The 27,430-nt window shown below is 27.4% G+C and overlaps 1 protein-coding gene across 1 annotated transcript in view; it reads left to right on the top strand.

The window, feature by feature from the left end:
- LOC100209732 (major facilitator superfamily domain-containing protein 1) overlaps positions 1–27,430 on the top strand; it is a 79,183-nt gene that overhangs the window by 29,128 nt on the left and 22,625 nt on the right. The window contains exons 6-10 of the mRNA XM_065793219.1: positions 3,335–3,455; positions 18,113–18,135; positions 19,193–19,278; positions 19,365–19,437; positions 26,080–26,162. Of these exons, the coding sequence (XP_065649291.1) occupies positions 3,335–3,455; positions 18,113–18,135; positions 19,193–19,278; positions 19,365–19,437; positions 26,080–26,162 (386 nt within the window). The remainder of the gene's footprint in view (positions 1–3,334; positions 3,456–18,112; positions 18,136–19,192; positions 19,279–19,364; positions 19,438–26,079; positions 26,163–27,430) is intronic.

Below are 27,430 nucleotides of genomic sequence, written 5' to 3'. Positions count from 1 at the left end.
ATTATAATTTTCTGTTTTTTTTTTTATTTAGGATTTCTTTTTTTGCTTAACAAAGCATTATTGTAACCTTTTATAATTCTTTCCTTATTTTTTGTGCAATTGTAGCTAATTTTAACTGTATTTCAATTAAAAATATATCTACTTTATTAGAGAGAGGGAAGTGTTTATTGACCAATTTTAGAAAAGCCTATGCTAGTGGAAACTTTTGCTGTATGACAGGGGAGGGGGAGGGGTTGAACCAAATTACATTTCCAGTTCTGTTTTGCTTTTTTATATTTTTTTTTAGGGTCAAATTTTAGTTCAAAATTTTGAAGACCACTTTTTTTAAGGTCATCTTTGAAAATTTGTTTAGAGGAATTGAATACATTTTCATTAGAGGAGTTTTGGTTCAGCCTTTTATTAATTGAGGTTGGGATTTGGGATTAATATACAATAATTCATCATTTGGTTTTTTGAAAGGCTTATATAAATTTTCAGATTAAATGTGACAAAATTCACAATTTTTAAAATTATGCTTATTTTGATTTGAAAACCAATATTTTTAAAAAATTTTTATGTCTTTTCTAATTTTATAGAGCTGTGGACCAGATTTTATGCATTACTATTAAAACATGGTCAGGATAAATTATTAAAATAAATCATTAATATTGATTATTTTACTTAATAAATCTAAAATAATATAGTCTAACAAGTTCACAAATTTCTACTACATCATAACTGCCTATTGTTACATCAAAGCAGTAATGTTTTTTCCTTATTAAAATAAAGTTTTTCTTGCAATGTTTTATACAAATTGTCTCTTCTGGAATAACTGTGTGGCTTTTTGGAAATTTAATTGTGCTATATAAAATATCTGCAGTTATTGAGGGGTAAAAATCATTAATTTCAAATTGAATAAATGTACAGTCATTTTTATTTTTGATTATGGAGAACCAATTTATAATATCAGTGGTATTTTTACACTGTTGTAATTTTAATTTTTTTCTAAGAATATTATTAGTTTTGTCCAATTTAATTTTGCTTACATGTCCAATTTCACTTTTTTAGGGAACCAATAACCTACAAGGAAGTTTGTTTTGAAATTTTGGCATATGGTCTTTAAGTGTTACAAAAGCATGGGCAGGGGTAGTTGATTTCATTCTGTTATAAGGGTTTATTTTTTTAGCAATGCTTTGAGCTTCAAAATTAATTTTATTTTCCAAGTTTTTAGGGACTTTCTCAAAAAAACTAGTAATGTTGTCGTATAAAATTTTTTACCAACTCACAACAGAAAACAATGAAAAAATTTTAGGTGACAATATTACTAGTTCTTGTGAGAAAGCCCCTAAAAATTTGGAAAATGCAATTAATTTAGAAGCCCAAAGCATTGCTTAAAAAGTAATTAGTTTCCTAAATTAAATTAATGCATTTTGACATAATCTGTACTTAAATTTGTTTTGGTAGATATCATAGAGTAGTTAAGTTTTTTTTACCTGGTACGTTTAAGATGTTAAAGAAACTCACAATTTTGTACAATATGACCCAGTAAGTGAAAACAACCTTTTTCTAGGTATGGATGCTGCAGGTGTTGCCAAGTACTTCTTTGCAAATAAGGCCAGCCTGCTGTGTGAGCCCTCAGTACTAATGGTAAGGTCTGCTCTGTATTGGCACACACCATTCTTGATTGAGTCTTCCTTGTGTTCAGAATCAGACTCTGATGAAGCAACCAATATAGCAAAGTTTCTCTTTGATGGCTTTGATATTGTTGCTTCCACAGGTTCATATGCAATAACTCTCCATTCCTTGAGTAAGTTAGTGACTGAGGCCCACACCTTACCTCTTTTAACTCTAGGTATACACTTGAAGTCTTTAAATCTCAGTTCCAATATGGTTGCAATTTTTAGATATGCAATGTTAGCATTTTTCTTGTGTGTCTCCAGTTGTGTTCTATTCAGGAATGTAGACTTAAATTTGACCACATAGGTAGGGTCATCATCTCTCATCTGTTCTCTCCATCATCCGAGAGAGATGGCAAAAAACAGCAGAACCAAAGAACATGAAACATATTTTTCTCCACCCAAAAATTCAGTCAGATACCTGCAAAATAATCAAACCTATTTCATTCAAATGATTTACTTTCCATTCTACACACAAAAAATGTTTTTATACTCATGTTTACATATACATACAGACACATCTCACATGCAATCAGACCAGTCGGGAGAAATATATGACATAAAATATACCTGCAGTGCTCCAGTAGCTTTTCCAACCTCTGCTATTAATAAAAAAATAAATTAATAAAACTATAAACAAACATAATAAAAATACGAAATAATTTTTTATTTATTTATTAATACTAATATAAATTAGTATATTAATAAGCAATGGTAAGCAAATATATAACAAGCAACGAAAATTTTTACAGGCAGCTTCACAAAAGAAAAATTAAGTAGAGGTTGTGAAGCTTAAAAAAAAGAGCGACTGAAAATCATAGCATAACTCATTGTAAAGACTAAAAAGTCAAAAATAAAATTTAGCAAAAACATTTTTTTTTTAATTTTATAATTTACCTCCCCAAGGCCGAGAAGGCCACTACAGATGAGGAGGCTACTTGTGGTTACAACCCTCTCTCAGCTCTCTAACTCTGAAACACGAACCTTGACGAACAAGGCTACTGCGCTGAGAAACAAGTTGAGCGCGTATATATATATATATATATATGTATATATATATATATATATGTATATATATATATATATATTAAGTGCTCAAATGGATGCCATCTTATCACCTTTTTATAAAGTATAGACCATCCTCCCTTCATTTTATAAATCTCTACATATTTTATGGTATTTTTTAATTTACCGAATACCATCCCCTTACTTTTTTTTTCTCCACTTTGAGCATTATATATATATATATATATATATATATATATATATATATATATATATATATATATATATATATATATATATATATATATTTATGTTATAGAATATATATAGAAAAAGTAGAAAAGTAAACAAACAAAAAGTATCAAAAATTAAACTTTTTTCTAAGTTTTTTAAAATATGAACTTATCAAAAATACATCAAAATTAAGTTTGCTGATTATTGCATTAATGTCATCTTTATGTCCAAAAACACTTCAAAATTTCATCAGTAGCAAATCCAACATAGATGTTGCGCCCATGCGGTCTTATTCAAGCATGGGAATTGTTTTTGACTCATGAGTTGGGAAATAAGAGAGTTATAAATAAGCATTTGACTTATTTTATTTTAAATAAAAATTGTCATATATACATGTATAATTCATTGGCAGTAAATATTTTATGTCTTTACAATTTTAGTAGGTGCATTGCTTTTTTCAACACTTTGTGTAATTGGTTCAATGACTTTTGCAGCTGGATATTTTTTTAAAGGAAAAGATGCTATGTTTGCGTTATTTCTTCTTGGTAGACTCATTTTTGGGTAAGACATTTTAATGAGATCTGTTGAATAGATTTTATATCTATTACTAATCCATAAATATATAATGCACTTTTTTTGGCTATCTGTCACATGTGTTTAAGAAAATCTACAAATTAATTAAATAATAGAATAAATATAAAATAATTTAAATATCAAAAACTTAAGTTTTTAAAAGTAGCACTGCAATGTGTTTTTAAAATTAGCACTGCAGGTTTTTTTTTAATATAACTGCAGGGTGTTTTTTCACAACATTTTTTAAATTTTGTGTTTTGCTTAAATAAAAAACACCAAATTTTATTTACATGTGTAACTCTTTACTCTAAAACACTCTTTTGCAGTAATCTTAATTTTCTTCAAAAAAAATGTTTTTGAGCTTAAATTTAAAAAATGCATTCTTTTAAAAACATTTTACTGTCTGCTGTTATTGCTACTGTCATGTGATTTTATCTAAAACTGATTAAACTATTTTAAAATATAATTATTTTATTGGAATTTAAATAAACTCATAAGAGAATTTCCAGTCAAAGTTTTTTTGAAGTTGAATTATCAAACAATAGTTATTATTTTTGTTTCAATTATAACTTGAAAATTTTCTTTTGAAGTTTTATCATCCATTAGGCTTAGAGTATTCTTATCAAAAATTTTAAAGATTTTTCTTCAGAAAGTATTTAGATAATTTTAAATCTCTCATATTCTCAAAGTTTTATACTTAGGTGCATTAATTTTTTCTTAAGTTTAACTTCAAAGCATGTTATCATTCAGAATACAAAAATTAAGATTTATCTTTGGCATCTTTTGGCACTTATTTTGCAACTTGATTGTTCCTAAGCAACAATTTGTTTTGAAAAGCTATAAATATGCATAGTTCTGTTGCTCTAAATAACTTTTAAAACTCCTCCTAAAGCTAAAACATTTCAAATTCAAATGATAGCAAGTTTTTCTAAAATATTTTTTCCGAAGCAGGTTCAGCTCAAGTTCAATGATTTAGTCGAATGGTATCGGCTCAAATTTCATCATATTTTTAACTTTAACAATTCAATTGAAGCCCACCTTTAACTTTAGTTGAGCATGTGTTTTCAACCTTTTCTTATGTACACACTTAGCTAAGAAATTGTTCTGGAAATAAATAAAAAATTACAAATTAGTATTTTATTTTATTTCTATGTTAAGTGTTAAGTTTAAGAAACATATTTAATATATAATAAAAAAAAATTATAATTGATGTTCGAAAGTTTGATAAGATGTTTGAGAACTTTATTATTTTTTATTTAGAAGATTTGTTCTTTCATTTTTTGGGTCTATTATTAAAGTTCTATTCAGTTTTTTTTGACATAGCATTTTAATTAATAATTAATTCTTGCTTAATAATTCTTGCTTAATAGTGTAGTCAAAATAGATTGAAAAAGAATCAACATGGACATAATTTGTAAAATGCAGTGGTATTGTTAGAAGTGTAATTTTATTTACTTTAAGAAGTAAAAAAATCCAACAAAATACTGAGAAAAGTTAGATATACTAGTTTTTACTTAGAGTCACTATTGACTTCTATCAACTCGCTTAAGACATTATCTTAATTTTATGGAGTTAGTAATTATCCTGAAATAGATTTTTGTTAGCTTGCATAAAATCTTTTGAATCTATTAATAACACATAAAACTTTTTATATATATATATACACGAGATCTGGTATCAAGCTTAGCATTGGTTTGTTTATACAGTGGAGAAAATAGAATTAGCCTCACCATGTACTGATCCAATATTTTGTAAATCTGTAAGAGTCATTCCATGCTAACTGGACCAAGGTCCAACATGGACCCCCTCAGATTTTGATGAAACTTAGTAGGTTTGTTAATATCAATGAGAAAATTCCTGCAATTCCTGAAAATTTCAGCATAAAATCTTTTGTGGTTCATAAGGTACAGTCGTTTGAAATTTCTGATTTTTCCAAAAATAAAAACTTCAGTAGCAAAAACATTTCTTGTTCATACTTCATGTTGTATATTTTTAAAACAAAATTTCAGAAAACCTTCTAGTTTTTTTTATTGTATACAACTCTTGACTTACTTTAATAAAACTTTGATATTGAATTCTCAAATGTCACATTTTTTCCATAATGGCTACCTAAAAATACTAAATAATTGTTTGCAAATATAAAAAGTTGATTTTTGATGAGTCAATATACAAAATCTGCAATTTAAGAAGTGAAAAGATATACTACAAAATCAGAACAATGAAAATTGCCCCAAATGCATTAAAAACAATAAAAACAAAGTTATTGTTGTACTTTAGTTTGTGTTATATATTCTAATACAAAGTATGTATGAAATTAAAAGTATTTCACAATAAGTACTAGAAATAAGTTTTTAATTAAGCTTGAATTAAACTCAGTTTTTAAATAGCCCTAGCTCCTACCTGCCCCCTCCCCCCCTATCCCAATTATTTACTTTTTAACATGCACATTTTTGTCCAGAACTTAGAAAAAATTTGTAATTGGACACTTTTTATTACACGGTTTGTCTGGTTTTATCTCTGATGTATGAAGTGCCTTAATACCCAAACACACCACCAAACATACACATATAAAAACTAGTTTTAAATGTCAGACAGTAAAAAGACTACATATAAAACTTATAAGTAGCCTATTAGGTTAAAACGAAAAAAAGACTTTCTAGTCTAATTTACCCAATATTTAATACCATGGCCATAAATTTTGTAATATTTTTCCAATACACTCACTATTCCACCCCTCCACATTAATTTGACTTGTTTCATTATCATGTTCAAATTTAGATTACAACTTATACCAAGTTAATATAATAACTTATATAAGTTATTTGATTTGTCAACACAATTCACATGTTGATTGTGTAATAAAAAATATTATCTAATAAACAATCAATAAACATTGCATCTTTCAAATAAATTTTTGCTAAAAAACTATGTTTTAAACATTGCATCTTTCAAATAAATTTTTGCTAAAAAACTATGTTTAAAACAAATAAATCTAATTTATAATAATTTTGCTAAATTGTTATTTAATTATGTTACTTATGCTATTGTACAAATGTAATATTTCAGTTTTTTCTTGAGCTGATAGTTCATAGCATCTACCAGTTGTTGATTGAACTTTTAAAGATGAAATTTTGCATAAAATGTGCATTATTGGAACCCAGAAAATATCTTCTTTATGTAGCCAAGTAAAAGTGTTTAACAAAATAGACTGCTTCATGAACTTGATAAGAACATCTTGATTTTCTTCAGATATTTCCACAATATTGTCTAAAAACCATTTTGCATCATAAACACATGCTATATTAATTCCTGGTGAAAGAGAAGAAAGTGGAACCATATGATGCATTTTAGAAACATTTACATTAGTATACATATTATCAAATGACACCCGTCTCATCTGTAAAGTAGTTAATGATTGTGGTATAAAACAATGGTGGTTTCTTGTTCCTGGAATTGTTGAACAAGTAGCATAACATTTTTCTAATTTAAACTTTATGCAATGTAGTACATTTGCATCATTTGAAATGTATTGAAAATACAATCCTTTAATATTTTGTTTACACCAATCATACATTTTTTCAGGTGAATTGATAGGATCTGTTAGTGATTGTAAACTGGCCCTAGCTACAAGTCTTTTGACAGAGCCCCCAACGCCATCATAAGCACTCTTTCCATGTGATGTGGCAAAAAAATGCCATTCTGCAGATACTTTATGATCTAGTTTATGGTGACATAAATTAGATATGTTTTTGTAATTTTTATAATGTGAACCTGCACCATCATTAAAATAAATGCAGTGGTTAAAGTAAGGCATCAACTCTTTTAAATGTTTTATTACTTCATAAATGAAACAATGAACTGAGTTTTTATTGTGTTGCAAATGATCTGAAATAATACAAACACTTTTACATTTTATCATATTTTCTTCCATATAGTATATAACAAAAGGATGCAATGTTGCTTGACTATTGTTCCAATGGAAACCTTGTACTGCATCTTGAATTAAAAAACTGTAATTTTCAGCAAAGTCTAGCAATACTAAAATATGATTACTTGGTAATGATATTTTAAGAAGCTGCAAATATGCTGCTTGATTTTTGGCTATATAATGATGATCTCTTAACTGGTCTATTTCTTGACAAGCTTTTTCGATAACGTCATCCACTGGAAGAGTTAGTGTAACTATATCATATTTTTTGTTAGCTTTTTTGCCACTGATTAAAGGTGATTCCTTCCAAGCTGTGCTTATCAAATAAAGCAGTAAGATACAAATTGATAACATTTATAAATAAATAAAAAAGATATAAAAAGATATAAAGAGATATAAAGATATAAAAAGAAAACTCAATAATTTGCTTGTTTTTTATGTCACAGCTTTTAAATGTGTATGTTGAATTCTTTGTTTGTGTATATAGACACTTCATACATCAGACATATTTCTTTCTAAGTTCTAGGCAAAAATGTGCACATTAAAAAGTAAATGCTTGGGATAGGGGGGGAGGAGGCAGGTAGGAGCTAGGGCTATATAAAAACTGAGTTTAATTCAAGCTTAATTAAAAACTTATTTCTAGTACTTATTGTGAAATACTTTTAAATTCATACATACTTTGTATTAGAATATATAACGCAAACTAAAGTACAACAATAACTTTGTTTTTTTTGTTTTTAATGCATTTTGGGCAATTTTTATTGTTCTAATTTTGTAACTTCCCCATGAGTACCCACTATTTTTTTTTTCTGAAATCACTGAAATAAAGTCTATTAAAATAAAAGGAAAAAAAAAATTATTAAAACCAGTGTTGGCCTTGGTTACTGGTGGTTTGAAGTGGAGGCACATTTTCCTAAGATTTAGCTGCAGCCATTTTTAGAAGTCTATAATTTTTTACTGATTTGTATCTTATTAGTAAATTTTAAAAAATTTGGAAGCCTATCATATATAGAAACTAAAAAAGTATATTTTTCACTTCTTAAATTGCAGATTTTGTATATTGACTCATCAAAAATCAACTTTTTATATTTGCAAACAACTATTTAGCTTTTTTAGGAAACTATTTAGCCATTATGGAAAAAATGTGACATTTGAGAATTCAATGTCAAAGTTTTATTAAAGTAAGTCAAGAGTTGTATACAATAAAAAAAACTAGAAGGTTTTCTGAAATTTTGTTGAACAAGACAAGTTTTTGCTACTGAAGTTTTTATTTTTGGAAAAATCAGAAATTTCAAACGACTGTACCTTATGAACCACGAAAGATTTTATGCTGAAATTTTCAGGAATTGCTTTTCTCATTGATATTAACAAACCTACTAAGTTTCATCAAAATCTGAGAGGGTCTATGTTGAAATCCTAAAATTTTGGTCCATTTGGCATAGAATGACCCGTAAGTAAGTTTGTGCAGTGCATCTTTTGTATCCACACACATATAATTATTGTTATAAACAATAACTTTTTAGATTGCAATATGGCACAATTAAATTGCGATACTTTTGATAAAACCATAAAATTTATAATACTTGATATTTGCGGTAACAATTAGAATTAGCCTCATCATTAATTATTTTCAGTTTACTTGTATGGTTTGATCTGGTTATACGCATTTGTGACTTAGTTTTTTATTATTATTTGTAAGTTAAATAAAGACTGTGAAATCAGTGCTCATAAAGTTTTTAACATTTGGTTTTTAATACCTTAATTTAAAATGGGGTGTGGTAAGCGTTTAACAAATGAAGAATTAGCGGTAATCATAGCATACAAAGATACAGGCTTATCTAATCGGGAAATTGCAAAAAAAATTAAAAGATCTCCAAAATAGGTAATAATTACTTCAAGATTGGGGTTAATTATGGAGCTTATAAGGGAAGTTGTGGCAAATGTAAAATTGATAATCGTACTAAACGAGTTATAGTACGTCGTGCTGCTGCTCAGCACATGACTGCATCTCAAATTTGTGCTGATTTACAATTACTTGTATCTGTTCAACGTGTGAGACAAATCTTACATGAAGATCCAAACACAGTTTGGAAAAAGTGTAAACCAAAACCAAAATATACTGCTCGTTATAAAGAAGTTTGATTACAATTTGCGAGAGAACACATGTCTTGGCAGGAAGAGTGGCATCAAGTTCTCTTTAGTGATGAAAAAAAGTTCAATCTAGATGGTCCTGATGGCTATTAATACTACTGCTACGATCTTCGAAAAGAGAAAGAAACTTGAATGAGTTGTAACATTGGTGGTGGAACTGTTATGGTTTTGGGGGCTTTTTCCTTTGCTGGAAAACTTCCACTGGCATGGATTTCAATAAAAATAAATTGACAGGACTACATTGACTTAATAGAAATAATAAGTTTGCTTGAACATGGTGAGGAATTGATGGGTGAAAATTTCACTTTTCAACAAGATAATGATGCTATCCATAACTCAAAGCTTGCAAAAGCTTGATTTAAAGAAAAAAATATTCATGTAATGGAATGGCCCGCATCTAGTCGAGATCTTAAACCAATTGAAAATCTATGGGGAATACTTTATAGAAAGGTTTATGAAAATGGTAAGCAATTTGAATCCACTTTGGAGCTGAAAACTCGTATCAGAGAGGCTTGGAATGAAATGTCTAAAGAAACTATCTAAATTCTTGTGACTAGTATGTCAAGTCGCATATTTAAAGACATTAAAATTTCAGGAAGCAATGCTAAATATTAAATGAGTGTAAAAACAAAATATTTTCTGTATTTCTTGTATATAACGTAAATGAGGCTAATTCTATTTTCTCCACAAATTGAATACTTTTAATTTTGTTTCCATTTGTAATTAATTAAACATACCAATTTATAAACTTTTTAGTTGTAGTAGAAGATAATGAGAAATAAAGTAGACTTAATAATTGTTTCACTGCCATTTTTATTTAACAAAAAATAAAGGTGAAGCTAATTCTATTTTCTCCGCTGTATTGTTGGATTGTACGATTCCTTTCCTATGCCTATCAAGATTTCTTTATCATCAATCATGATACGCAACTGTATTGTTAAAAGCTTATACCAACTCATGTTTTTTGTCTTGTCTTAATGTTTTTCATTAAGACGAAACAAAGGATCTGTCACTAATATATATATATGTGTGTGTGTATATATATATATATGTATATATATATATAAATATATATATATATATATATATATATATATATATACATATATATACATACATACATACATACATACATACATACATACATACATACATACATACATATAATATCCTATATATACATATCCTAAAAAACTATAAAAATAAGTGCGCTCCTAAAAAGCTATAAAAAATAAGTGAGCTCAAATAACATTTACCAGTTTATGCCCAGTCTCTGATTCCGGGTACCCAGCTGAATACCCGGGTCCGATCCCGGGTACCCAGCACCAAGTCCATTTTTTTAAAAGTTGGAATATAAACTTGTGAAATCTCTAGCAATGAACTATTCACACAAAGTAGTGGCGGAACTACCATTTAGCAAAACCCCGCAACGCAGGGTAAGGGGCCTGAGTTGTAGGGGCCTCAATTTTTTCAAAAGTTGTGCAACAGTTTTTTAATAACTATACTTAGTTTAAAATTATTTTTCTCTCATGGTGGTTCGGGCCTAAATAATATTTTGTGTGGAAAGGGGCAAAATTTGAAGTTCCGCCACTGAAAGTTTTATTAGGGAAAGTAAAAGATTAAGAGTGACAAAGAATTGCAAAAAAAGGTAGACTTTCTCGACTGTAGTGTGATTAAAATAAAACAAATTTAAACAAAAAGAACTTAAACAACACTTATTTGCTGTATCTTATTTTAATTGTTTTATTAACTTTAGATTGTAATGAACAAACATTAGGTATTCTCCGTTATCTGCTTTTAGTCTGCTCCTTGTTGCTTAGTATATGTCCCCATCAGCACTAAATAACCTTTCACTTTTTATTGATGACGGAGGTGCTGTAAGATATTTTAATGCCATTTTTTTAAGTTTTTCAAATTGCATTCCACATTTACTCCACCACAAAAACAGACAACCTGTATTTTCTAAAAGAGGCAGAGATAAATATTTGTCTATTTCTTGAGTAATTGCAGACCTATTGTTTGCTTCTTAATTATGTCAACAACTTCAATATCTATTAGTTCTCTTTCTGCCTCGGAACGTTTTTCACTCTGCTTTCTTCCAGTTCTTATAAAAGCTACATCTTTAAAACAATCATCAATGCTAATGAATCCAGTAGAGGCTGGAATCCAATTTTACTATTGGAACATCGTCAGAGTCAACAACATCTTGCGCTCCTTGCATTTCTTTCCGTGCTTCTTCAACCCACTTTATAATAACATTTTCATCTGCATGTTGATAAAGTAATTTATATCGTGGATCCAAAAATTTTGATACACATAACATTTTATTAAGCAAAAATTTATCAAGTCTTTTAGTAACAGATTTTATTAGTTCATCAATTATTGTCATAATCCCAGCGTATTTATCACTTGATGAAGCTTTTTGTAATAAAACTTATAATGCAAGAACAAATGGTGTAATTTTTGCGCAAGTTTCGTCCCTCTTACCACATTTTTGTGTTAAGTTTTCAAATGGAGCAAGAATGTAAACAAGTTTTTAGACTATTCCCTATTGATAATTAGTAGGAAGTTTAATTTCATCAAACTCTGCTGCATAAGTGGCCAAAGGAACTTTTTGTTCAAACGTTCTTTGTAGCATTTCAAATGAACTGTTTCAGCGAGTTGGAACATCTTGCTTCATTTTGTGAGGTTCAGTATTTAATTGCTGCTGAATTGATTTTAATTTTGCACATGCTATTGATGAATGATTAAAATAGGTCGTTATTCCTCTGCATAAAGTTAAAATTTCCTTGATGGTTTTTTGGCTAAATATAGAGTCATGAATACATAGCTGCAAAGTATGGATAAAGCATGGAATTGATGTCATCCCACTGTTTTTTACTGCAGCCTTCATATTGCTTGCATTATCGGTAACAATAAGTTGAATTTTGCTTAACGGGATTTCAAAAGAATCTAAACCTTTCTGTAAATACTCTTTTATATGAACACCTGTGTGATTTTCCGGAAAATGAATTACTCGAAGAACAGCAGTTTCTTGGGAAAATTTAGTTTAGTTGTTTTCTATCCAATGTTCAATAATGCTTAAGAATGCGATTTTCGCAGTATCCGCTGTCCAAATATCTGTCGTCAGAGACAATTAGTTTGCCGCGGAGATTTTTATTTTTATATCTTCAAACAGTTCATCTTACATGCTAGGGATTACGTTTTGGCTGAAATATGTTCTACATGGTAATTTGTAATTGGGGTAAGCATCTTTAATCAGTTCATTAAATCCTGTATCTTCAGCAATAGAAAATGGCTGAATATCCAATGTGATAAGTTTTCCTATTATTTTATGGATTCGAATAGATCTGTGGTCATCAATATTCCATAGTTTTTTTTTGTTTAAAGTCTGAATAATGTTACTTTGTACTGTATTGGTGGTAGAAGCAACTGAGGTTTCAGAAATAGACGGAAATGATTAAACTTTTTTTTTCCCTACAAGTTTACCTACAAAACTCTTTGGAGTGCTTTAAACGCAAATTTTTTACCGATGCTGTATCACTTATGAGCTATGTGATAGTTTGCACTTGCTCATAAGTGCAAACTCGACTGGCTTCAAGTGTTTTTCATGATTATTAGAAAAATAAGAAGAATATGACCTTAGTGACCAGACTGTTTCTTACAACTATGATTTTATTTTAACAAACGTTTTTACATAATCGTCATTCAAACTTTTAAGTGAATTATGTTTTATGTTTTATGTTATGATTATGAAATATTGTGAATTATGCCAAAGTTATAAGCTGGCTTAAAAAAAAATTTTAATTTTAAATTAATAAAAAATATGAATTTATTTACTTTTTACTAATTAATAATTTTAAAGTTTAACAAATTATTAGTTAAAACCATAAGTTAAGTTTAAGTTTTTACAACGTTAATTACTTCTTTTATTTTACCATTTAAAAGATATTTTTTGACTAATTTATATACTAAAAAGTGTACTAAATATACTAAAATTAAATGGTTTAAATTTATGAAAATATGGATTACAAAGTTTGTTTTATGTGTAAAGAAACCACCAACCCTACACTTGTTACTGTTAGAGAAAAAGGAATGAAAAGTATTTTTGAGTTTTCAAAGCTTTGAATTAATTCAAAATAAATTAAATTTTTAATGGAAAACCATCATAAAAGTTCACTCTATTTACAGAATAATTCCTTTTATTTTGTATGATGTTCCTGAATTGTTTTTTTTTTGTTTAATTTTCTAATGACCTATTGTCTCATTTTCAAGCCCATTTCTCAATTTCTGTTACCTTTAGGCATACCTATTTTTGTCGGAATTTATCTTTTGCAGCATTTAATAAATATATTTAATTCAATTAACAACAGACTACAGTTGAATGGTTTTATGCAAGAGTATCAAAAAGGTTAAATTCATCCACTTTACTAATGTTCTCATGTATTATTTTTAAACCCATTTCTTAACTTCAGTTACCTTCAAACATACTTTTATCTGTTGGAATTAATTTTTTGCGTTGTTTATTAAATTTAGTTTGTTCAATTAACAATAGACTGTAGTGGGATGATTTTACAGAAGTGTATCAAAAAGATAAAAGTTATCAACCTGCAGGCAGCATTTTTGTTCTCTATAATCAATATTATTCCGTCAGATAGAAGGATTTATTCTACTTTGATAATTGTAATTAACCAAGGTCTTTAAAGTTTTGGCAAGAATAACATTTCACCAAATCTTATAAAGACATTTGAAATTAGTTCCTAGGATCTTGATGCGTTTGTTTAGGTTTCATACTTTAATGAGTTTTCTATTGCAAGACTGAATATCATTGTATCGGAAGAATTAATTGTTGTTGGGCAAGTTTATGGCCAGAATTATTTATATGATATGATAAAAAGGAGGTCTAACACAGAGCTAATCCATCAAAGTACTAGGCGTCTTTTATAAACAAACACTTGAACAAGCTGTTTAGCAGCCTATTCCGTATTACTCTGAGATAAAACTGTTAGAACTTCTTGGAGCACCTAAATAACTTAATAAATAAAAAAATCTCCAGATCTCTTTTTTAAGGTTATAAAGCAGGATTATAAAGGAAATATAAAAAATAGTATTATTTTGTAAAATAGTTTTAAATAATTCTTTAATCAAACAAACAAAAGAGCCAAAAAATGCCAAAAAAAACCACATTTTTCAGAAGAAAAAAAGTTCTTCATTATTGAAATAATCCAGATAATAAAGTAGATAAAAAAATTCTTCATTATTAAATTAATCCAGCTATCGTTGACAAGAAAAGTATAAATTTTCAGATCTACAAGCACAACAGAAATTAATTCCAAGCAAGAAAATTTTTTATCGAACAAAAACAACTTAACTAATTTAAGTATTAGGTCTAGGAATTAATTCATGTGCTTTTTAATTGAAAATTGAAGGTTTATTTCAAAAACTAAATGGATGAATACATTAATGAAAATAGTGTCCATCGCTAGTCACTACTTTTGCCCATCTTTCCGGCAATTTACGAATTCCGTGTCGAAAAAATGCTTCATCTTTAGAAGTGATCCAATCAGATACCCATTTTTCGACATTTTCTGAAGAAGTGAAGCGCTGTCCAATCAAATCGTTATTCATGCAATCGAACAAGTAGTAGTTAGAAGGAGCAATGTCCAGAGAATACGACAGGTGGGGTAACACTTCCCATCCAACATTTTCCAAATAGTTTTTGACAGATTTTGCGACATGTGGTCGAGCCTTATCATGCTGAAAAATGAGTTTATCATGTCTGTTACACCAATCTGGTTGTTTTATGACCAGAGCTTGCTTCAAATGCTTTAATTGTTGTCGATAACGTTCTCCATTAATAGTTTCACCAGGTGTCAGAAGCTCATGGTACACCACACCTTTCATATCCCACCATATACACAGCATAACCTTTGCACAGTGAATATTCCGTTTGGGTTGTGATGGACCTGGTTCACCTGGCTTTACCCAGGCCTTTTTTCGTTTAGGATTCTTGTAATAAATCCATTTCTCATCACCAGTAACGATTCGATGCAAAAATCCCTTTCTTTTCTGTCTTTCAAGCAGCAATTCACAAATGGTCTTTCTTCTTTCCACGTCTCTGTCTTTCAATTCATGTGGAACCCAATGAGACATTTTTTGAATCATACCCATGGCTTTGAGGCGTCTGGAAAATGTTGATTGTTCTACTTCTAACGATTTTGTAAGGTCCTCTTGCGTTTGACAAGAATCCTGATCGAGCAATGCTGCCAATTCTGCATCTTCAAATTTTTTCGGCTGTCCTGGTCGCTCTTGGTCTTCCAAACAAAAATCACCACTTTTAAACCGTGCAAACCACTTCTGACACGTTCGCTCAGCTAGAGTATGGTCACCATAAACTTCAACCAAAATATGATGACTTTCAGTAGCACTTTTCTTCATGTTAAAGTAATGAAGAAGAATCCCCCGCAAAAACACTTTATCAGGAACGAAAATCAACATTATCAGTTAAATTAAAAATAGTGTTGTTTATGCTTAAATCAAATGATTTATAATGAAAATGATGTGCAATAACAGTGATCTTCGCACGCATGCTAAACGAAACGCTGAGACATTAAGCTAGTTTCATAATCCCTTGTCAAACCGCACAAATTCTTATCAAGTTTTTTGAAACTAAATGGTGCATAAGATAATTCTGATAAACCTTTAGTTAAATTTTGAAAAGGCTAGCCAAATCTACTAATATTGTTGCTGATGATACAGCCATAAATGAGTGATATATTTATATCTTATGAAGCGTGTAAAGGCATAAAAAAAACTTGATCAGTGTGCAAAAAACAATAACAACAAAAAAAGAGTTAATTAGTATACCATCGAATCTTGTCTGTAACTTATTCATGCTTGCGATGGATGTAACATTCACATATTCTGGACATGAAAAAATGGCTTCAGCTGCTTGAGTACAATTGGCTATAAGAGCCTATGGTAATATAAACCATATTAACAAAGTTTTTATATAAAATGCTTTACTTTAGTTAAAAAACAAACAATTTTTTTAAGTTTTTTTTTGAAATCCTTTACCATGGTAACAACAAGAAAATAATTTTACATTGATACATATGTGTAAACATATGCAAATGGCCACATTATCCCTTAGAGATATGTCTCACCAGAATATCTTTAAATGGACAGATTACAAGTTTCATTCATTAATCTTTTAGCGTTCGAAAATTATGGTCATGTAAAATTTACAACTCCGTAGGTTTTGATAGTTAAAATTTTTCAGCATCCTCATGTGACATAAACATAAGCATAGATGTTTTCATTCTCATGTGAAATAAACATAAACATAAATGCTTGAAGTTTGCTGATAGTCTAAAAGCTGCAAGTTATCTTAAACACCAATGAAAAACGTTACAACATGCATTTATATTAAACATGTCAACATGCTAAAATGCTATAAGATATCATTCTATATGAATGCACTGGTAGATTTTGCAAAGTTGAGATGTTAAGCTTATACTTAGTCAGTGGAAATGGAGCAATTAAAGCAATATCCCAATAATGATAGATAAGGCAATGAGGGGAAAAAAGAATTTTTAACAACTTGTTTGTTCATAAAATAAGTTAATTAAAAAAATAAACTTATTTCATTTTAGGCTACAGCGTCTGAGCACATTAATCTAAACATTATTTTAATTGTTATCATAAATGTCTAATAATTATCATTATTAGACATTTATGATGGGAGAAGCTGCCATAAAGATATATGAAAAAATAATCAATTCGTTTAATCAATTTAGTTTATTTAAATTCAAATCATTTTGTGTTTTTTAATTTTATCTAAATATTTTGGTATTTTATAATTGTTTGTATAATACTATTTATCATTTTTGAGGAAATATTAACAAATTAAAAAGCATTTTAAGTGTGTTTTTTTTTATTAAATGTTAAATAATAACAGAAAGTTATTGTGACAAAAAATATTGTAAAAAATTTGCCCGAGTAGGATTTTTTTGGATTTTTTTCTTCTAAATAAAATTATAGTACAAACAATACCTAACACTGTTTTTTACAAATTTTGTCCAGGTTGACCCCTCAACTTGATCACACTTTAATTCATTACCAATTTTTTTGCGAAAATGTGTGTTGAAGAATTCATATTTGATAGTCATTCTGATATAATTTAATTTTTTAATCTGCTGATTTTTTTTTAGATTTTTTTTAAACTTTTTATTAATAATTTTTACTTTGATTTTTTAAATAACCTTAGTGTGTGTGTGTGTCTATATATATATACATATATACATATATATATATATATATATATATATATATATATATATATATATATATATATATATATATATATAGTATGTATATATATATATATATGTATATATATATATATATGTATATATATATATGTATATATATATATATATATATATATATATATATATATATATATATATATATATATATATATAAATGTCTTGAATATTATTACTAGAAAATCATCTTTTTTTTAAATCATCTTTATGCTTTTTAATTTTATTTTATTTTTTAGTGCTGGAAATGGATCCTTAACAAGTTAGTTTTTATTTTATTTGTTTTTTCGGTCTGCTAAAACGTTTTTTAGCAAATTGAGAAAATATTTAAGATTTTATAATATTATGTTATTTACTATGTTACTTACTATTTACTTATTTAATTATTAATAATAATTTACTATTATAAAGTTTTTAATTTTAGCTAAAGTACTTTTTAAATTTAAATGTCTGACATACATCTTGAATGATTGTTTTTATTCTATTTTACATATATATATATATATATTTTTTACGTTAATTCACCTTCCTATAGCCATAAAGGCCACTACATTCGAAGAGGCCATTTTTAATACTTCATGAATGTTTAATTTAAATTGATTTCCATTAATTCATTGTTTTCCATTAAGTTGATAGTCAAATTCAAAAGATTTCTATTTTCTGATCATTGAAAAGCAACAAAGGAAGTTAATGAAGACATTACCATAAAAACTTTTTTATGGTTATGTCTTCATTAACTTCCCTTCCCTAAAATAAATTCTATTATTATAAAAATTAAAAAAAAAAAAATAATTTAGCAAAGTTAAATATAAGTCTAAATTCAAATGATGCTTTCATCAAGATAAATAAAAATAGGAGTTGATTTTCAGCAGAGTGATTTGCATGGCCTTATTTTCTCAGATTAACTTTAGAAATATTTATTGGTTTTAGCATTAATGTTTAGAAGTTGACATTTTAACTTTAGTTTTGACTTGATGAATGTTTTGTAAGAAAATTTAAAAAAGTAATACATTTTAAATAAAAATAAATTTTGTAATAAACTTTAATATGTGAACATGATACTTTTGGTGCTAGAAAAAAAGTGTTAACTTTAGCAAGGAAAATTAGGAGAAAAAAAATTGAAATAAAAGAATAAGTGTTTCGGAATTCTGGATCTTTATCAGTTTATTATGGGATAGTTTGAACATTTTAGTTCTAATTGTTTCTGGCAACAAAATTTTGACAAGTTGAAATTTTTGTTTTGATCAAATGTCAATGACAAAATGAGATTAGTAAAACACCAGAGTTGTTAATAATGCTGATTGTAAAATTTTCTCTAGTTGCTCAGAGCAAAATATCAGCATTTTGGTTTGAAGGTAAAGAATTAGCTTTTGCGTTTGGTTGCACATTGTCAGTTTCAAGACTGGTAATTATTTTATGATTTCACTAAAACAATGTTTGTTTATTTTTAATATTTGTTTTATATTTGTAATATACTTTTTATTTGCTTAGGGTAGTGTTTTTAATTTTCTGTTCACAGAATCTTTTGCAATGAAATGGGGTTTGAATTGGACATTGTGGGGAGGTAAAACTTTTATAATATTATTTTAATGATATTGAAGAATTATAGTTAGTAAAGTTTCTGATAGTAATTATATTACCCGATATATTTAATACTTGATATTCATATCATATTGGTTGTATTATTCATATCGTATTAGTTGTGTATTCTCCTTTAGATCTAATCGATATTAACTCACAATTCATTTTTTAATAAAGCTAATCAAATTCAAATTGTTATATTATAAGTATAAGTATTTTGCTTTTAAACTGTGTCATAATCTCAAATTGCTAAAACTAAAGTTAAAACTTAAAGAGCGTTGTGTTATGTATTTGGCATCATGTGAAAAAAATATATCTGTTCAAGTAAATTTTATTAGTTCAAAGAATGTTTTTAATTTTTTTTTCCAATTAAACATATAGTTAAATAAAAAGAAAGAAAATATCTTATGTTTTAAAATTACTTTAAATGATTTGTTTTCAATTTGCCTGCATTATTAATGAAATTTTACTGTTTAAAAATGTTTTTTGATATTTTTTCTTCCATCAAAAAAATATAAGTAAGTTCAATAAGTCTGATTAAATATTCTAATAATATTTGAAGAGATTTCTTTAAAAAACTGCAGAAATAAAGACTGCAGAAATAAAGACCTTTTGAAAAGTATCATGTTATACATTTTATCAATCTATTGTGTTCTTTAAACATCTTTTAACTTTTCTCCTTAAGATAATGGAACAATCTTATCAATATGCTCCACTAAATTTAACTCCCTATTTAGTGAAAGATTTAAAAAGCTACCTCTTTTACATGAAGGATGGAGGGTTCCTGACTGATTGCACATTGCATAAAGCACAAATAGCTAAGTTAAGTTATTGGCAATAACAACAAATAAATATAGCTTTATCATTCAAATTTAAATTACAAGATAACCCTTTAGTGTGTCCCGCCAATGCTTATGAACCATCATAACATTGTCCTCTTTAACTAATAATATGCAATAATAAATCAGAAATTTTAGTAAAACACTAAATAAACACTCACCAGTAACACTATTTGAAAATGTATTTACGTCTAAATTGGTATTAACAAGTATAATAACCCAAGAAACTTGAACTGCCTGAGGTTTTATCAACATTAATAAAAAAGTATTTTGAATTTAATTTTAATATCTTTTATTATATTGTCAGTAATTTCTTCCCTGCAACACTGTATCAGCTCATTTTGTGATGTATTTGATATATAAACAATTTTTTACACTAAATGCACCATTTTTGAAAAAGTAAGCTGAAAGTAAGTGGGAAATTATTAATCCATGTATGTTCAAAGCTTTGTCTGTTTGTTTTTTGAAGTACAAAAGTATTGTGATTGTGTTGAAACCAAGAAGAAAAATTGTTTTAAAACTGTTTACAAGATAAAAAGACTCATAGTTCTCAAAGAGGGTTATACAGTAAGGAAAGTCGATTTTTGAATTTCAATTTGTGTAATGCAGAAATTTCTCCAAATCTTAAGTATTCTGTGTTAAAAGTAGCTTGCAAATTTACATTTCTCATTTTAGAACTAATTTTGCAAAGTTTCAGTTCAGCAAGGTTTTTAATTTCAATCTTGAAAATAATTCTTTTTTAGTCAGATAACCTTGTTTAAAAATACCTAGTTCTAAATTTATACAGTAACCAATAAATTTTTTGTTGAAAAACAACAGTAAATCAAGTTTATCACAATTCTTCTAAAAAGCCAATACATTTTTGTTAAATCAATTACACCCATTTAAAATTTAAATTTTTAATATTTAAAATCAAGTTCGTTTTAAAGTTAAATGTTTTAAGGCGAAAAGTTTATATTTGTTAAATGTTCTTTCAATTTTAAGAAATTGTAAGAAAAGTTTTTTTATCAATGCATTAATGAGTAGTATTTTTTTCTAGTTATCTTTGAATGAGTTATTATTAAATCAATGAATAAATTTTATTAAATTACAAATTTTTTAAAAGAAGTTATCCATTTCAATAAATGTTATACTCTATTACATTGTGTATATATTACTGGTTTGCAAAAATGCTGAGAGTGAAGGCTACTACTATTACACAAATGAAAAGTGAAAAAAAGTATTGTGGTGCCCTTATGAGTTATTATTAACGGATCAAAGCACTTTCAGACAGGCTATTCAGTACTACTACTATCTTATTCATGTGAATCCAAATGCAGACATATCAGTAACTCTAGGGTGGCCACCGGTCCTTAAAATCCTCAAAAAGTCCTGGAAGTATATAGGTCCTGGAAAAGTCCTGGAAAAACACTTCTTTTAGCAATAATCCCTGAAAATCCTGGAACTTTCTTCTAAAATAGTTCAATATTTTGTTATGATGTATTTATCTTTTACAGAGTTTTTTTTATTTAGTGAAAGATTTAAAAAGCTACCTCTTTTACATGAAGGATGGAGGGTTCCTGACTGATTGCACATTGCATAAAGCACAAATAGCTAAGTTAAGTTATTGGCAATAACAACAAATAAATATAGCTTTATCATTCAAATTTAAATTACAAGATAACCCTTTAGTGTGTCCCGCCAATGCTTATGAACCATCATAACATTGTCCTCTTTAACTAATAATATGCAATAATAAATCAGAAATTTTAGTAAAACACTAAATAAACACTCACCAGTAACACTATTTGAAAATGTATTTACGTCTAAATTGGTATTAACAAGTATAATAACCCAAGAAACTTGAACTGCCTGAGGTTTTATCAACATTAATAAAAAAGTATTTTGAATTTAATTTTAATATCTTTTATTATATTGTCAGTAATTTCTGGAAGTATATAGGTCCTGGAAAAGTCCTGGAAAAACACTTCTTTTAGCAATAATCCCTGAAAATCCTGGAACTTTCTTCTAAAATAGTTCAATATTTTGTTATGATGTATTTATCTTTTACAGAGTTTTTTTTATTTAGTGAAAGATTTAAAAAGCTACCTCTTTTACATGAAGGATGGAGGGTTCCTGACTGATTGCACATTGCATAAAGCACAAATAGCTAAGTTAAGTTATTGGCAATAACAACAAATAAATATAGCTTTATCATTCAAATTTAAATTACAAGATAACCCTTTAGTGTCTACTAATTATTTAGTTATATTTGATTTTCATTTTTTTTCATAAATAAACATATTTAGTTTTTTTTCTGGTTGAGAAAAAATCGATATATCCATGAAAAAACAAAAAAATTTTCTTAAAAAGTCCTGAAAATATCTTGGAATTATGAATTAGCTAGCTACCCTGAATTGGCTAGCTGAGTTGGCTACCCTGAATTGGCCTACCATGAATTGGCTAGCTACCCTGAACTCAGCAAATCAGCAGCAGTTTAAATTTATTTGGGCTACAGTAAACACAAATTTACCTTTTATAACTAAAAAGTCTATTAATAGATGTGAAATCAAAAAAATCAGTAAATTTGTCTTAGAGTTGATGAGATAACTAGAATTGATCAGTTAACTAAAACAAATATAATAATTAACATACTTCAAAGAGAAATGCTCAAAAAAAGGATTGAACCTGAACATCACCTAACATTTACTTAAGAAGTTGGAAATTCTAGTGCAAATTATTTGGCATATAGGATATTTCCTATTGCTGCTACAGACTTAGTTCTTGCTACTGAAACATTCAGTGTTTTACAAGGAAATAACAGTGTTCAAAGTCTACAGGCTTTTCTTCTTGATAATACTGTTACCAATATTGGATAAATAAGTGGCTTAGTGGTAAAAAGAAGAATTTTTTTAAAAATAAAAAAACTACAGCTTATTTGGTGCACACTACATCAAAATGAACTTCCATTTAGAGCTTTTTTTTAAAAAATTTGATGGTGACACAACTGCGCTAAGAAGCTTTAGCGTGTGCTAAATGTTTTGAAAATATTCAGTATACAAATCAAGTTTTGCTTGATTGTATTAAAAATTTATTAGTACATGTTTTTATTCCAAAAGATAGATCTTAGTTGAGATCAAAGACTATTATTTTAATATTGTAAAAGAATTGGCTTTGGTAAAGTTTCTGAAAAATGGGCTGCTTATAAATATGGAATGCTCAACCATACAAGGTGAGTGGTCCATTTTAAAATGTCTATTAACTTATTTAACTTGAATAAAAATTATCATGACTCCCTGCCTTATTCCAAATTTCATTACCAAATTTCTTTTTAATTTCAAGTTTAAATGTATACCCTGAAGTTTATGTTTTAAATCATAATTTAAAACATAATTAACAAATTTTCAAAGTAAACTTATTTTAACTGCCACTAACTACTGCAGCATTATGCAATATCAGTTATGAAATCGACCTACCCTATTAAACAGGGATAAAAAGTTTAGTTAAATAATAATTTATACTTAATAAGGCCAAAATCTGAATATAAAAATATTTTTTTTTAATTATTTTTTTGCAGCAAATGCTTGAACCCAAGAACCAAGAACACAAAGGATAAAAGACCAGTTTTTATTTTGCAATTATGATAAGTTTCTTGTATCAACTTTTTGCTTTCCTTTCTTGTATCTACTGAGTTTTGTAAAACCAACAATAGCAAAATGTTTTTAAAACAAAGCAAAGCACTTTTATTACAACAAAAGAAAGACTTAAAAGTTAAGTGGTTGGAATAAAAGTCTGTATTAAACGATGGTTTGACTGATGTCGCTAATCTCAAATCATTTACTATAGAATTATTCCCAGTAATGACTAAAGAGATAAAACTGTACAGACAGTTTCTAGTTAACAGAGATCTGATATGTACATGAAAAGTATACTTATACTTTTTTTTTTAATGCTTTTAAAAGCTCCTTCTATAAAAAAAAAACTGTAAGTTCATTATTAATTGGATTTAATATAAAAAAAAACTTATGTTTTATTTATTAGCAATTATTTGATAACAAAATACACAATATAATAATCTTAAGAAGTAAAAAAATCACAGAAAAAAAATCACAATTTAAAATCAATAACCATTTCTACTTCAAAGCAATATTAAATTATAATAAGTCAAAGTAAAAAAAGTCTTAGGATTCCAAATTGAAACAAAAATGTCTAAGCCTTTAACATTTTTTACATCAATAATATATGATTGCCTAACTTCAAAGTAATTAACATTTTTCTTCAACATTTTTCTCCATTGAACTAACTTCGATTTGCAATTTGTTTGAAGTGCTTGTAAATTTGGTGAACTTCTGAACTGTGACATTTTGAACTACCAAATTATGTAATAATAAATTTTAAGTTTAGGAAATGTTAAAGTAAATATAAATTGGGCAGGGTGTTTGCAAGACAGGAAATCTGAATTTTATTTTTCTTATTTGAAACCTTTTTTGATCTGTGTTTATGGTTTAACATGTAAGTTTTTTAAATGACACACTGCCTTGTGTAATAAAATTGGATGTTGCTCATTAGGGTGGGTCGAAAAACAACAATTCTCAAAAACTGTCTTTCATTACCTCCAAATGTATTCTTTATAATAAAATAATACTAGAAATAATATTTTTGAGTTGCTCTCAAGACTATTAAACATTTGAAGGATCCCCAGTATTTTGGAAAAAAAAATTTTCAAAAGTAAGTCAACCTGGTATTCAAAAAAAGCAAAATGATATATAAAAATCTTAAAAATAATATTCCTTTTATGAAAAACTTATTTAAAAAACATTTAAAAATGCACCTACTTATAAACTTTCAATAAAAAAACATATTTTTTAAGCAATAAAAGCAAAAATCATAATTTTTGAAGGTTTCATAAATGGTGCATACAGTCAAAAAAATGTGTACAATTAGATATTTCATTAACAATGAAAACCTTATGAAATGTAAAAAATAGGAAAATTTTGCTAATTTTCCTATTTTTGAAGCTTTTTTTTTCAAAATATTGTGGACCCCATAAATGTTTTACAGGGTCTTAGGAAAAACTCTAAAAGTGTTTTTTTATTCAAAAAAATTTATTTCCAGTGTTATTTTATTACATAGAATACATTTAGAGGTTGTAAATAACAATTTTTAATAATTGTTGCTTATCAACTCACCATAATCTCAATTGATATATTTTGATGTATGCTTGATGTTACTAATTTTCTTTGCCTCCTGATGATGGTTAAACAATGAAACTTGACTAAAATTTTACTCAGAGTGTATTCATACACACATATATGTGTATGTATATATACATACATATATATGTATGCATATATGTGTGTGTGCATATATATATACACACATACGAGGAGTGGACTTGCAAAACCTGATAATTCACTTTTTTTGTCATTTCAAGATAATTGGCAAAAACTGTTTTCAGAAAATCTGTTTGTTATGCAGTTGTAATTGAAACACTGTTGTATGCATATTAATAAAACAATGTTTTAAACAGATATTGGTAAATCCTAATCTGCAGAATCAGTTTTAAAACAAATATAAATTTTTTTTCTAATATTTTAAAGATTTTTACTTTATTTTACTTAATTTTAACCACTGAATTTGTGATAGAAATGTTGGATTCTGCATGTCCTGAATTATTTTCTTGATGCAAAATTACAAGAGCTATCCAGTGGTGTGCGCAAGTCAGATTTTTTTAAAAAGTGAATTATCAGGTTTTGCAAGTCCGTTCCTCATATATGTATATATACTTATATATATGTTTACTTAAGGTTCTTTTTTGTGTGTAATTGGGTGGTTCAGTGCCATAATAATATTTATACTTGACAGAAGTGGACAAAGACAGCTAAATCGGGTGGGTTTTATTTTTTATTAAAATATTTAATATTCTTCAAATATTCTCTTATTAGCAAATTTTTTATTTATTATAGAGTTTCACATTTAAGGTTTACTTTATTTTAGCAGGCAAGAGACAGGTGTTATTATGGTATAATTATGTTAAAATATAAGTGTATTATTCCATTCATTTTTTGCTATAAGCATTTGTAGGAATATTTTTTTATCTCATCTCAGGTTACATGTTTTTTCTCTTTTTATTTCATTTATAAAGAACTTTTCTAAAAATTGCTGCCATGTATATTAAGATGTCATGTTATACACTATAAAGTACTTAGTCATCCACCCTACTTAGTATAAATATCATAAATTAATGTAACTTAAAAAAATGTTCATAACTTCAATATAACTAGTGCAACAAAAAATAATTTTTGTTTGTGTTTGTCTACCCACTGCACTTCCATAATACACCAGCAGCTTCTCCGGGCTCCATTTCTTTGAAATATAGTGAAGCGTTAGCAGGGTTCCCACTCCTCCTAAAAAACCTTAAAAATCCTTAAAAATAAAAATCTTAAAAGTCCTTAAATAACATTAAAAAAAGTTAAAATCTGACTGTTCTCCTAGTAGTTTGCAAACCTATACTTCTATTATATATATATTTATTTATATTTATATATACATCAAGTAATATATTAATTTATAATATTTTTTCTGTTTATATTTAAAATTTATTGAAAAAAAAATAAGATTCTGCTTTTAATGTAATCATTTTCTCGTTAATTCTCCTTACTTTTTCTTTTAAAAAGTTGTTGTTTGCCACCAAATCTCCTTAAATATTAGGTAAATATCACCTTAAATCTCCTTAAAATCCTTATTTTTAGTAAAACAAAAAGAAATTAAAAAAAAAGTATTTATGCAAAATGTTGTCAAACTATATGGCTTTTGGATCAATAAAAAGAATTTTTTTATTTATCAGTTTTACTTTTTTATATATATATATATATATATATATATATATATATATATATATATATATATATATATATATATTATAAATATATATACATACACATATACAAAAATTTTCTCATCGCTGAAAAAACAAAGTTTCCCGGCAGCTTCATGTTTTATTGATGCTAAAAGAATGGAACACTTAGCCATTCTCTTCTCCTTCATTGAAGCAGACAACATCTGCCTGACTTTCAGGACATAGGACTTGTACCTAAGATCATCACAGATCACTCTTCTCATGGTGTAATGAGACACATTCATATCTTTGCTCAGTTT

The sequence above is a fragment of the Hydra vulgaris genome, chromosome 03 (assembly GCF_038396675.1).
Source record: "Hydra vulgaris chromosome 03, alternate assembly HydraT2T_AEP".
NCBI classification, from domain to species: domain Eukaryota; kingdom Metazoa; phylum Cnidaria; class Hydrozoa; order Anthoathecata; family Hydridae; genus Hydra; species Hydra vulgaris.
The sequence above is the reverse complement of the archived record's forward strand: the minus strand, read 5'-3'. Positions and strand labels throughout refer to the sequence as shown.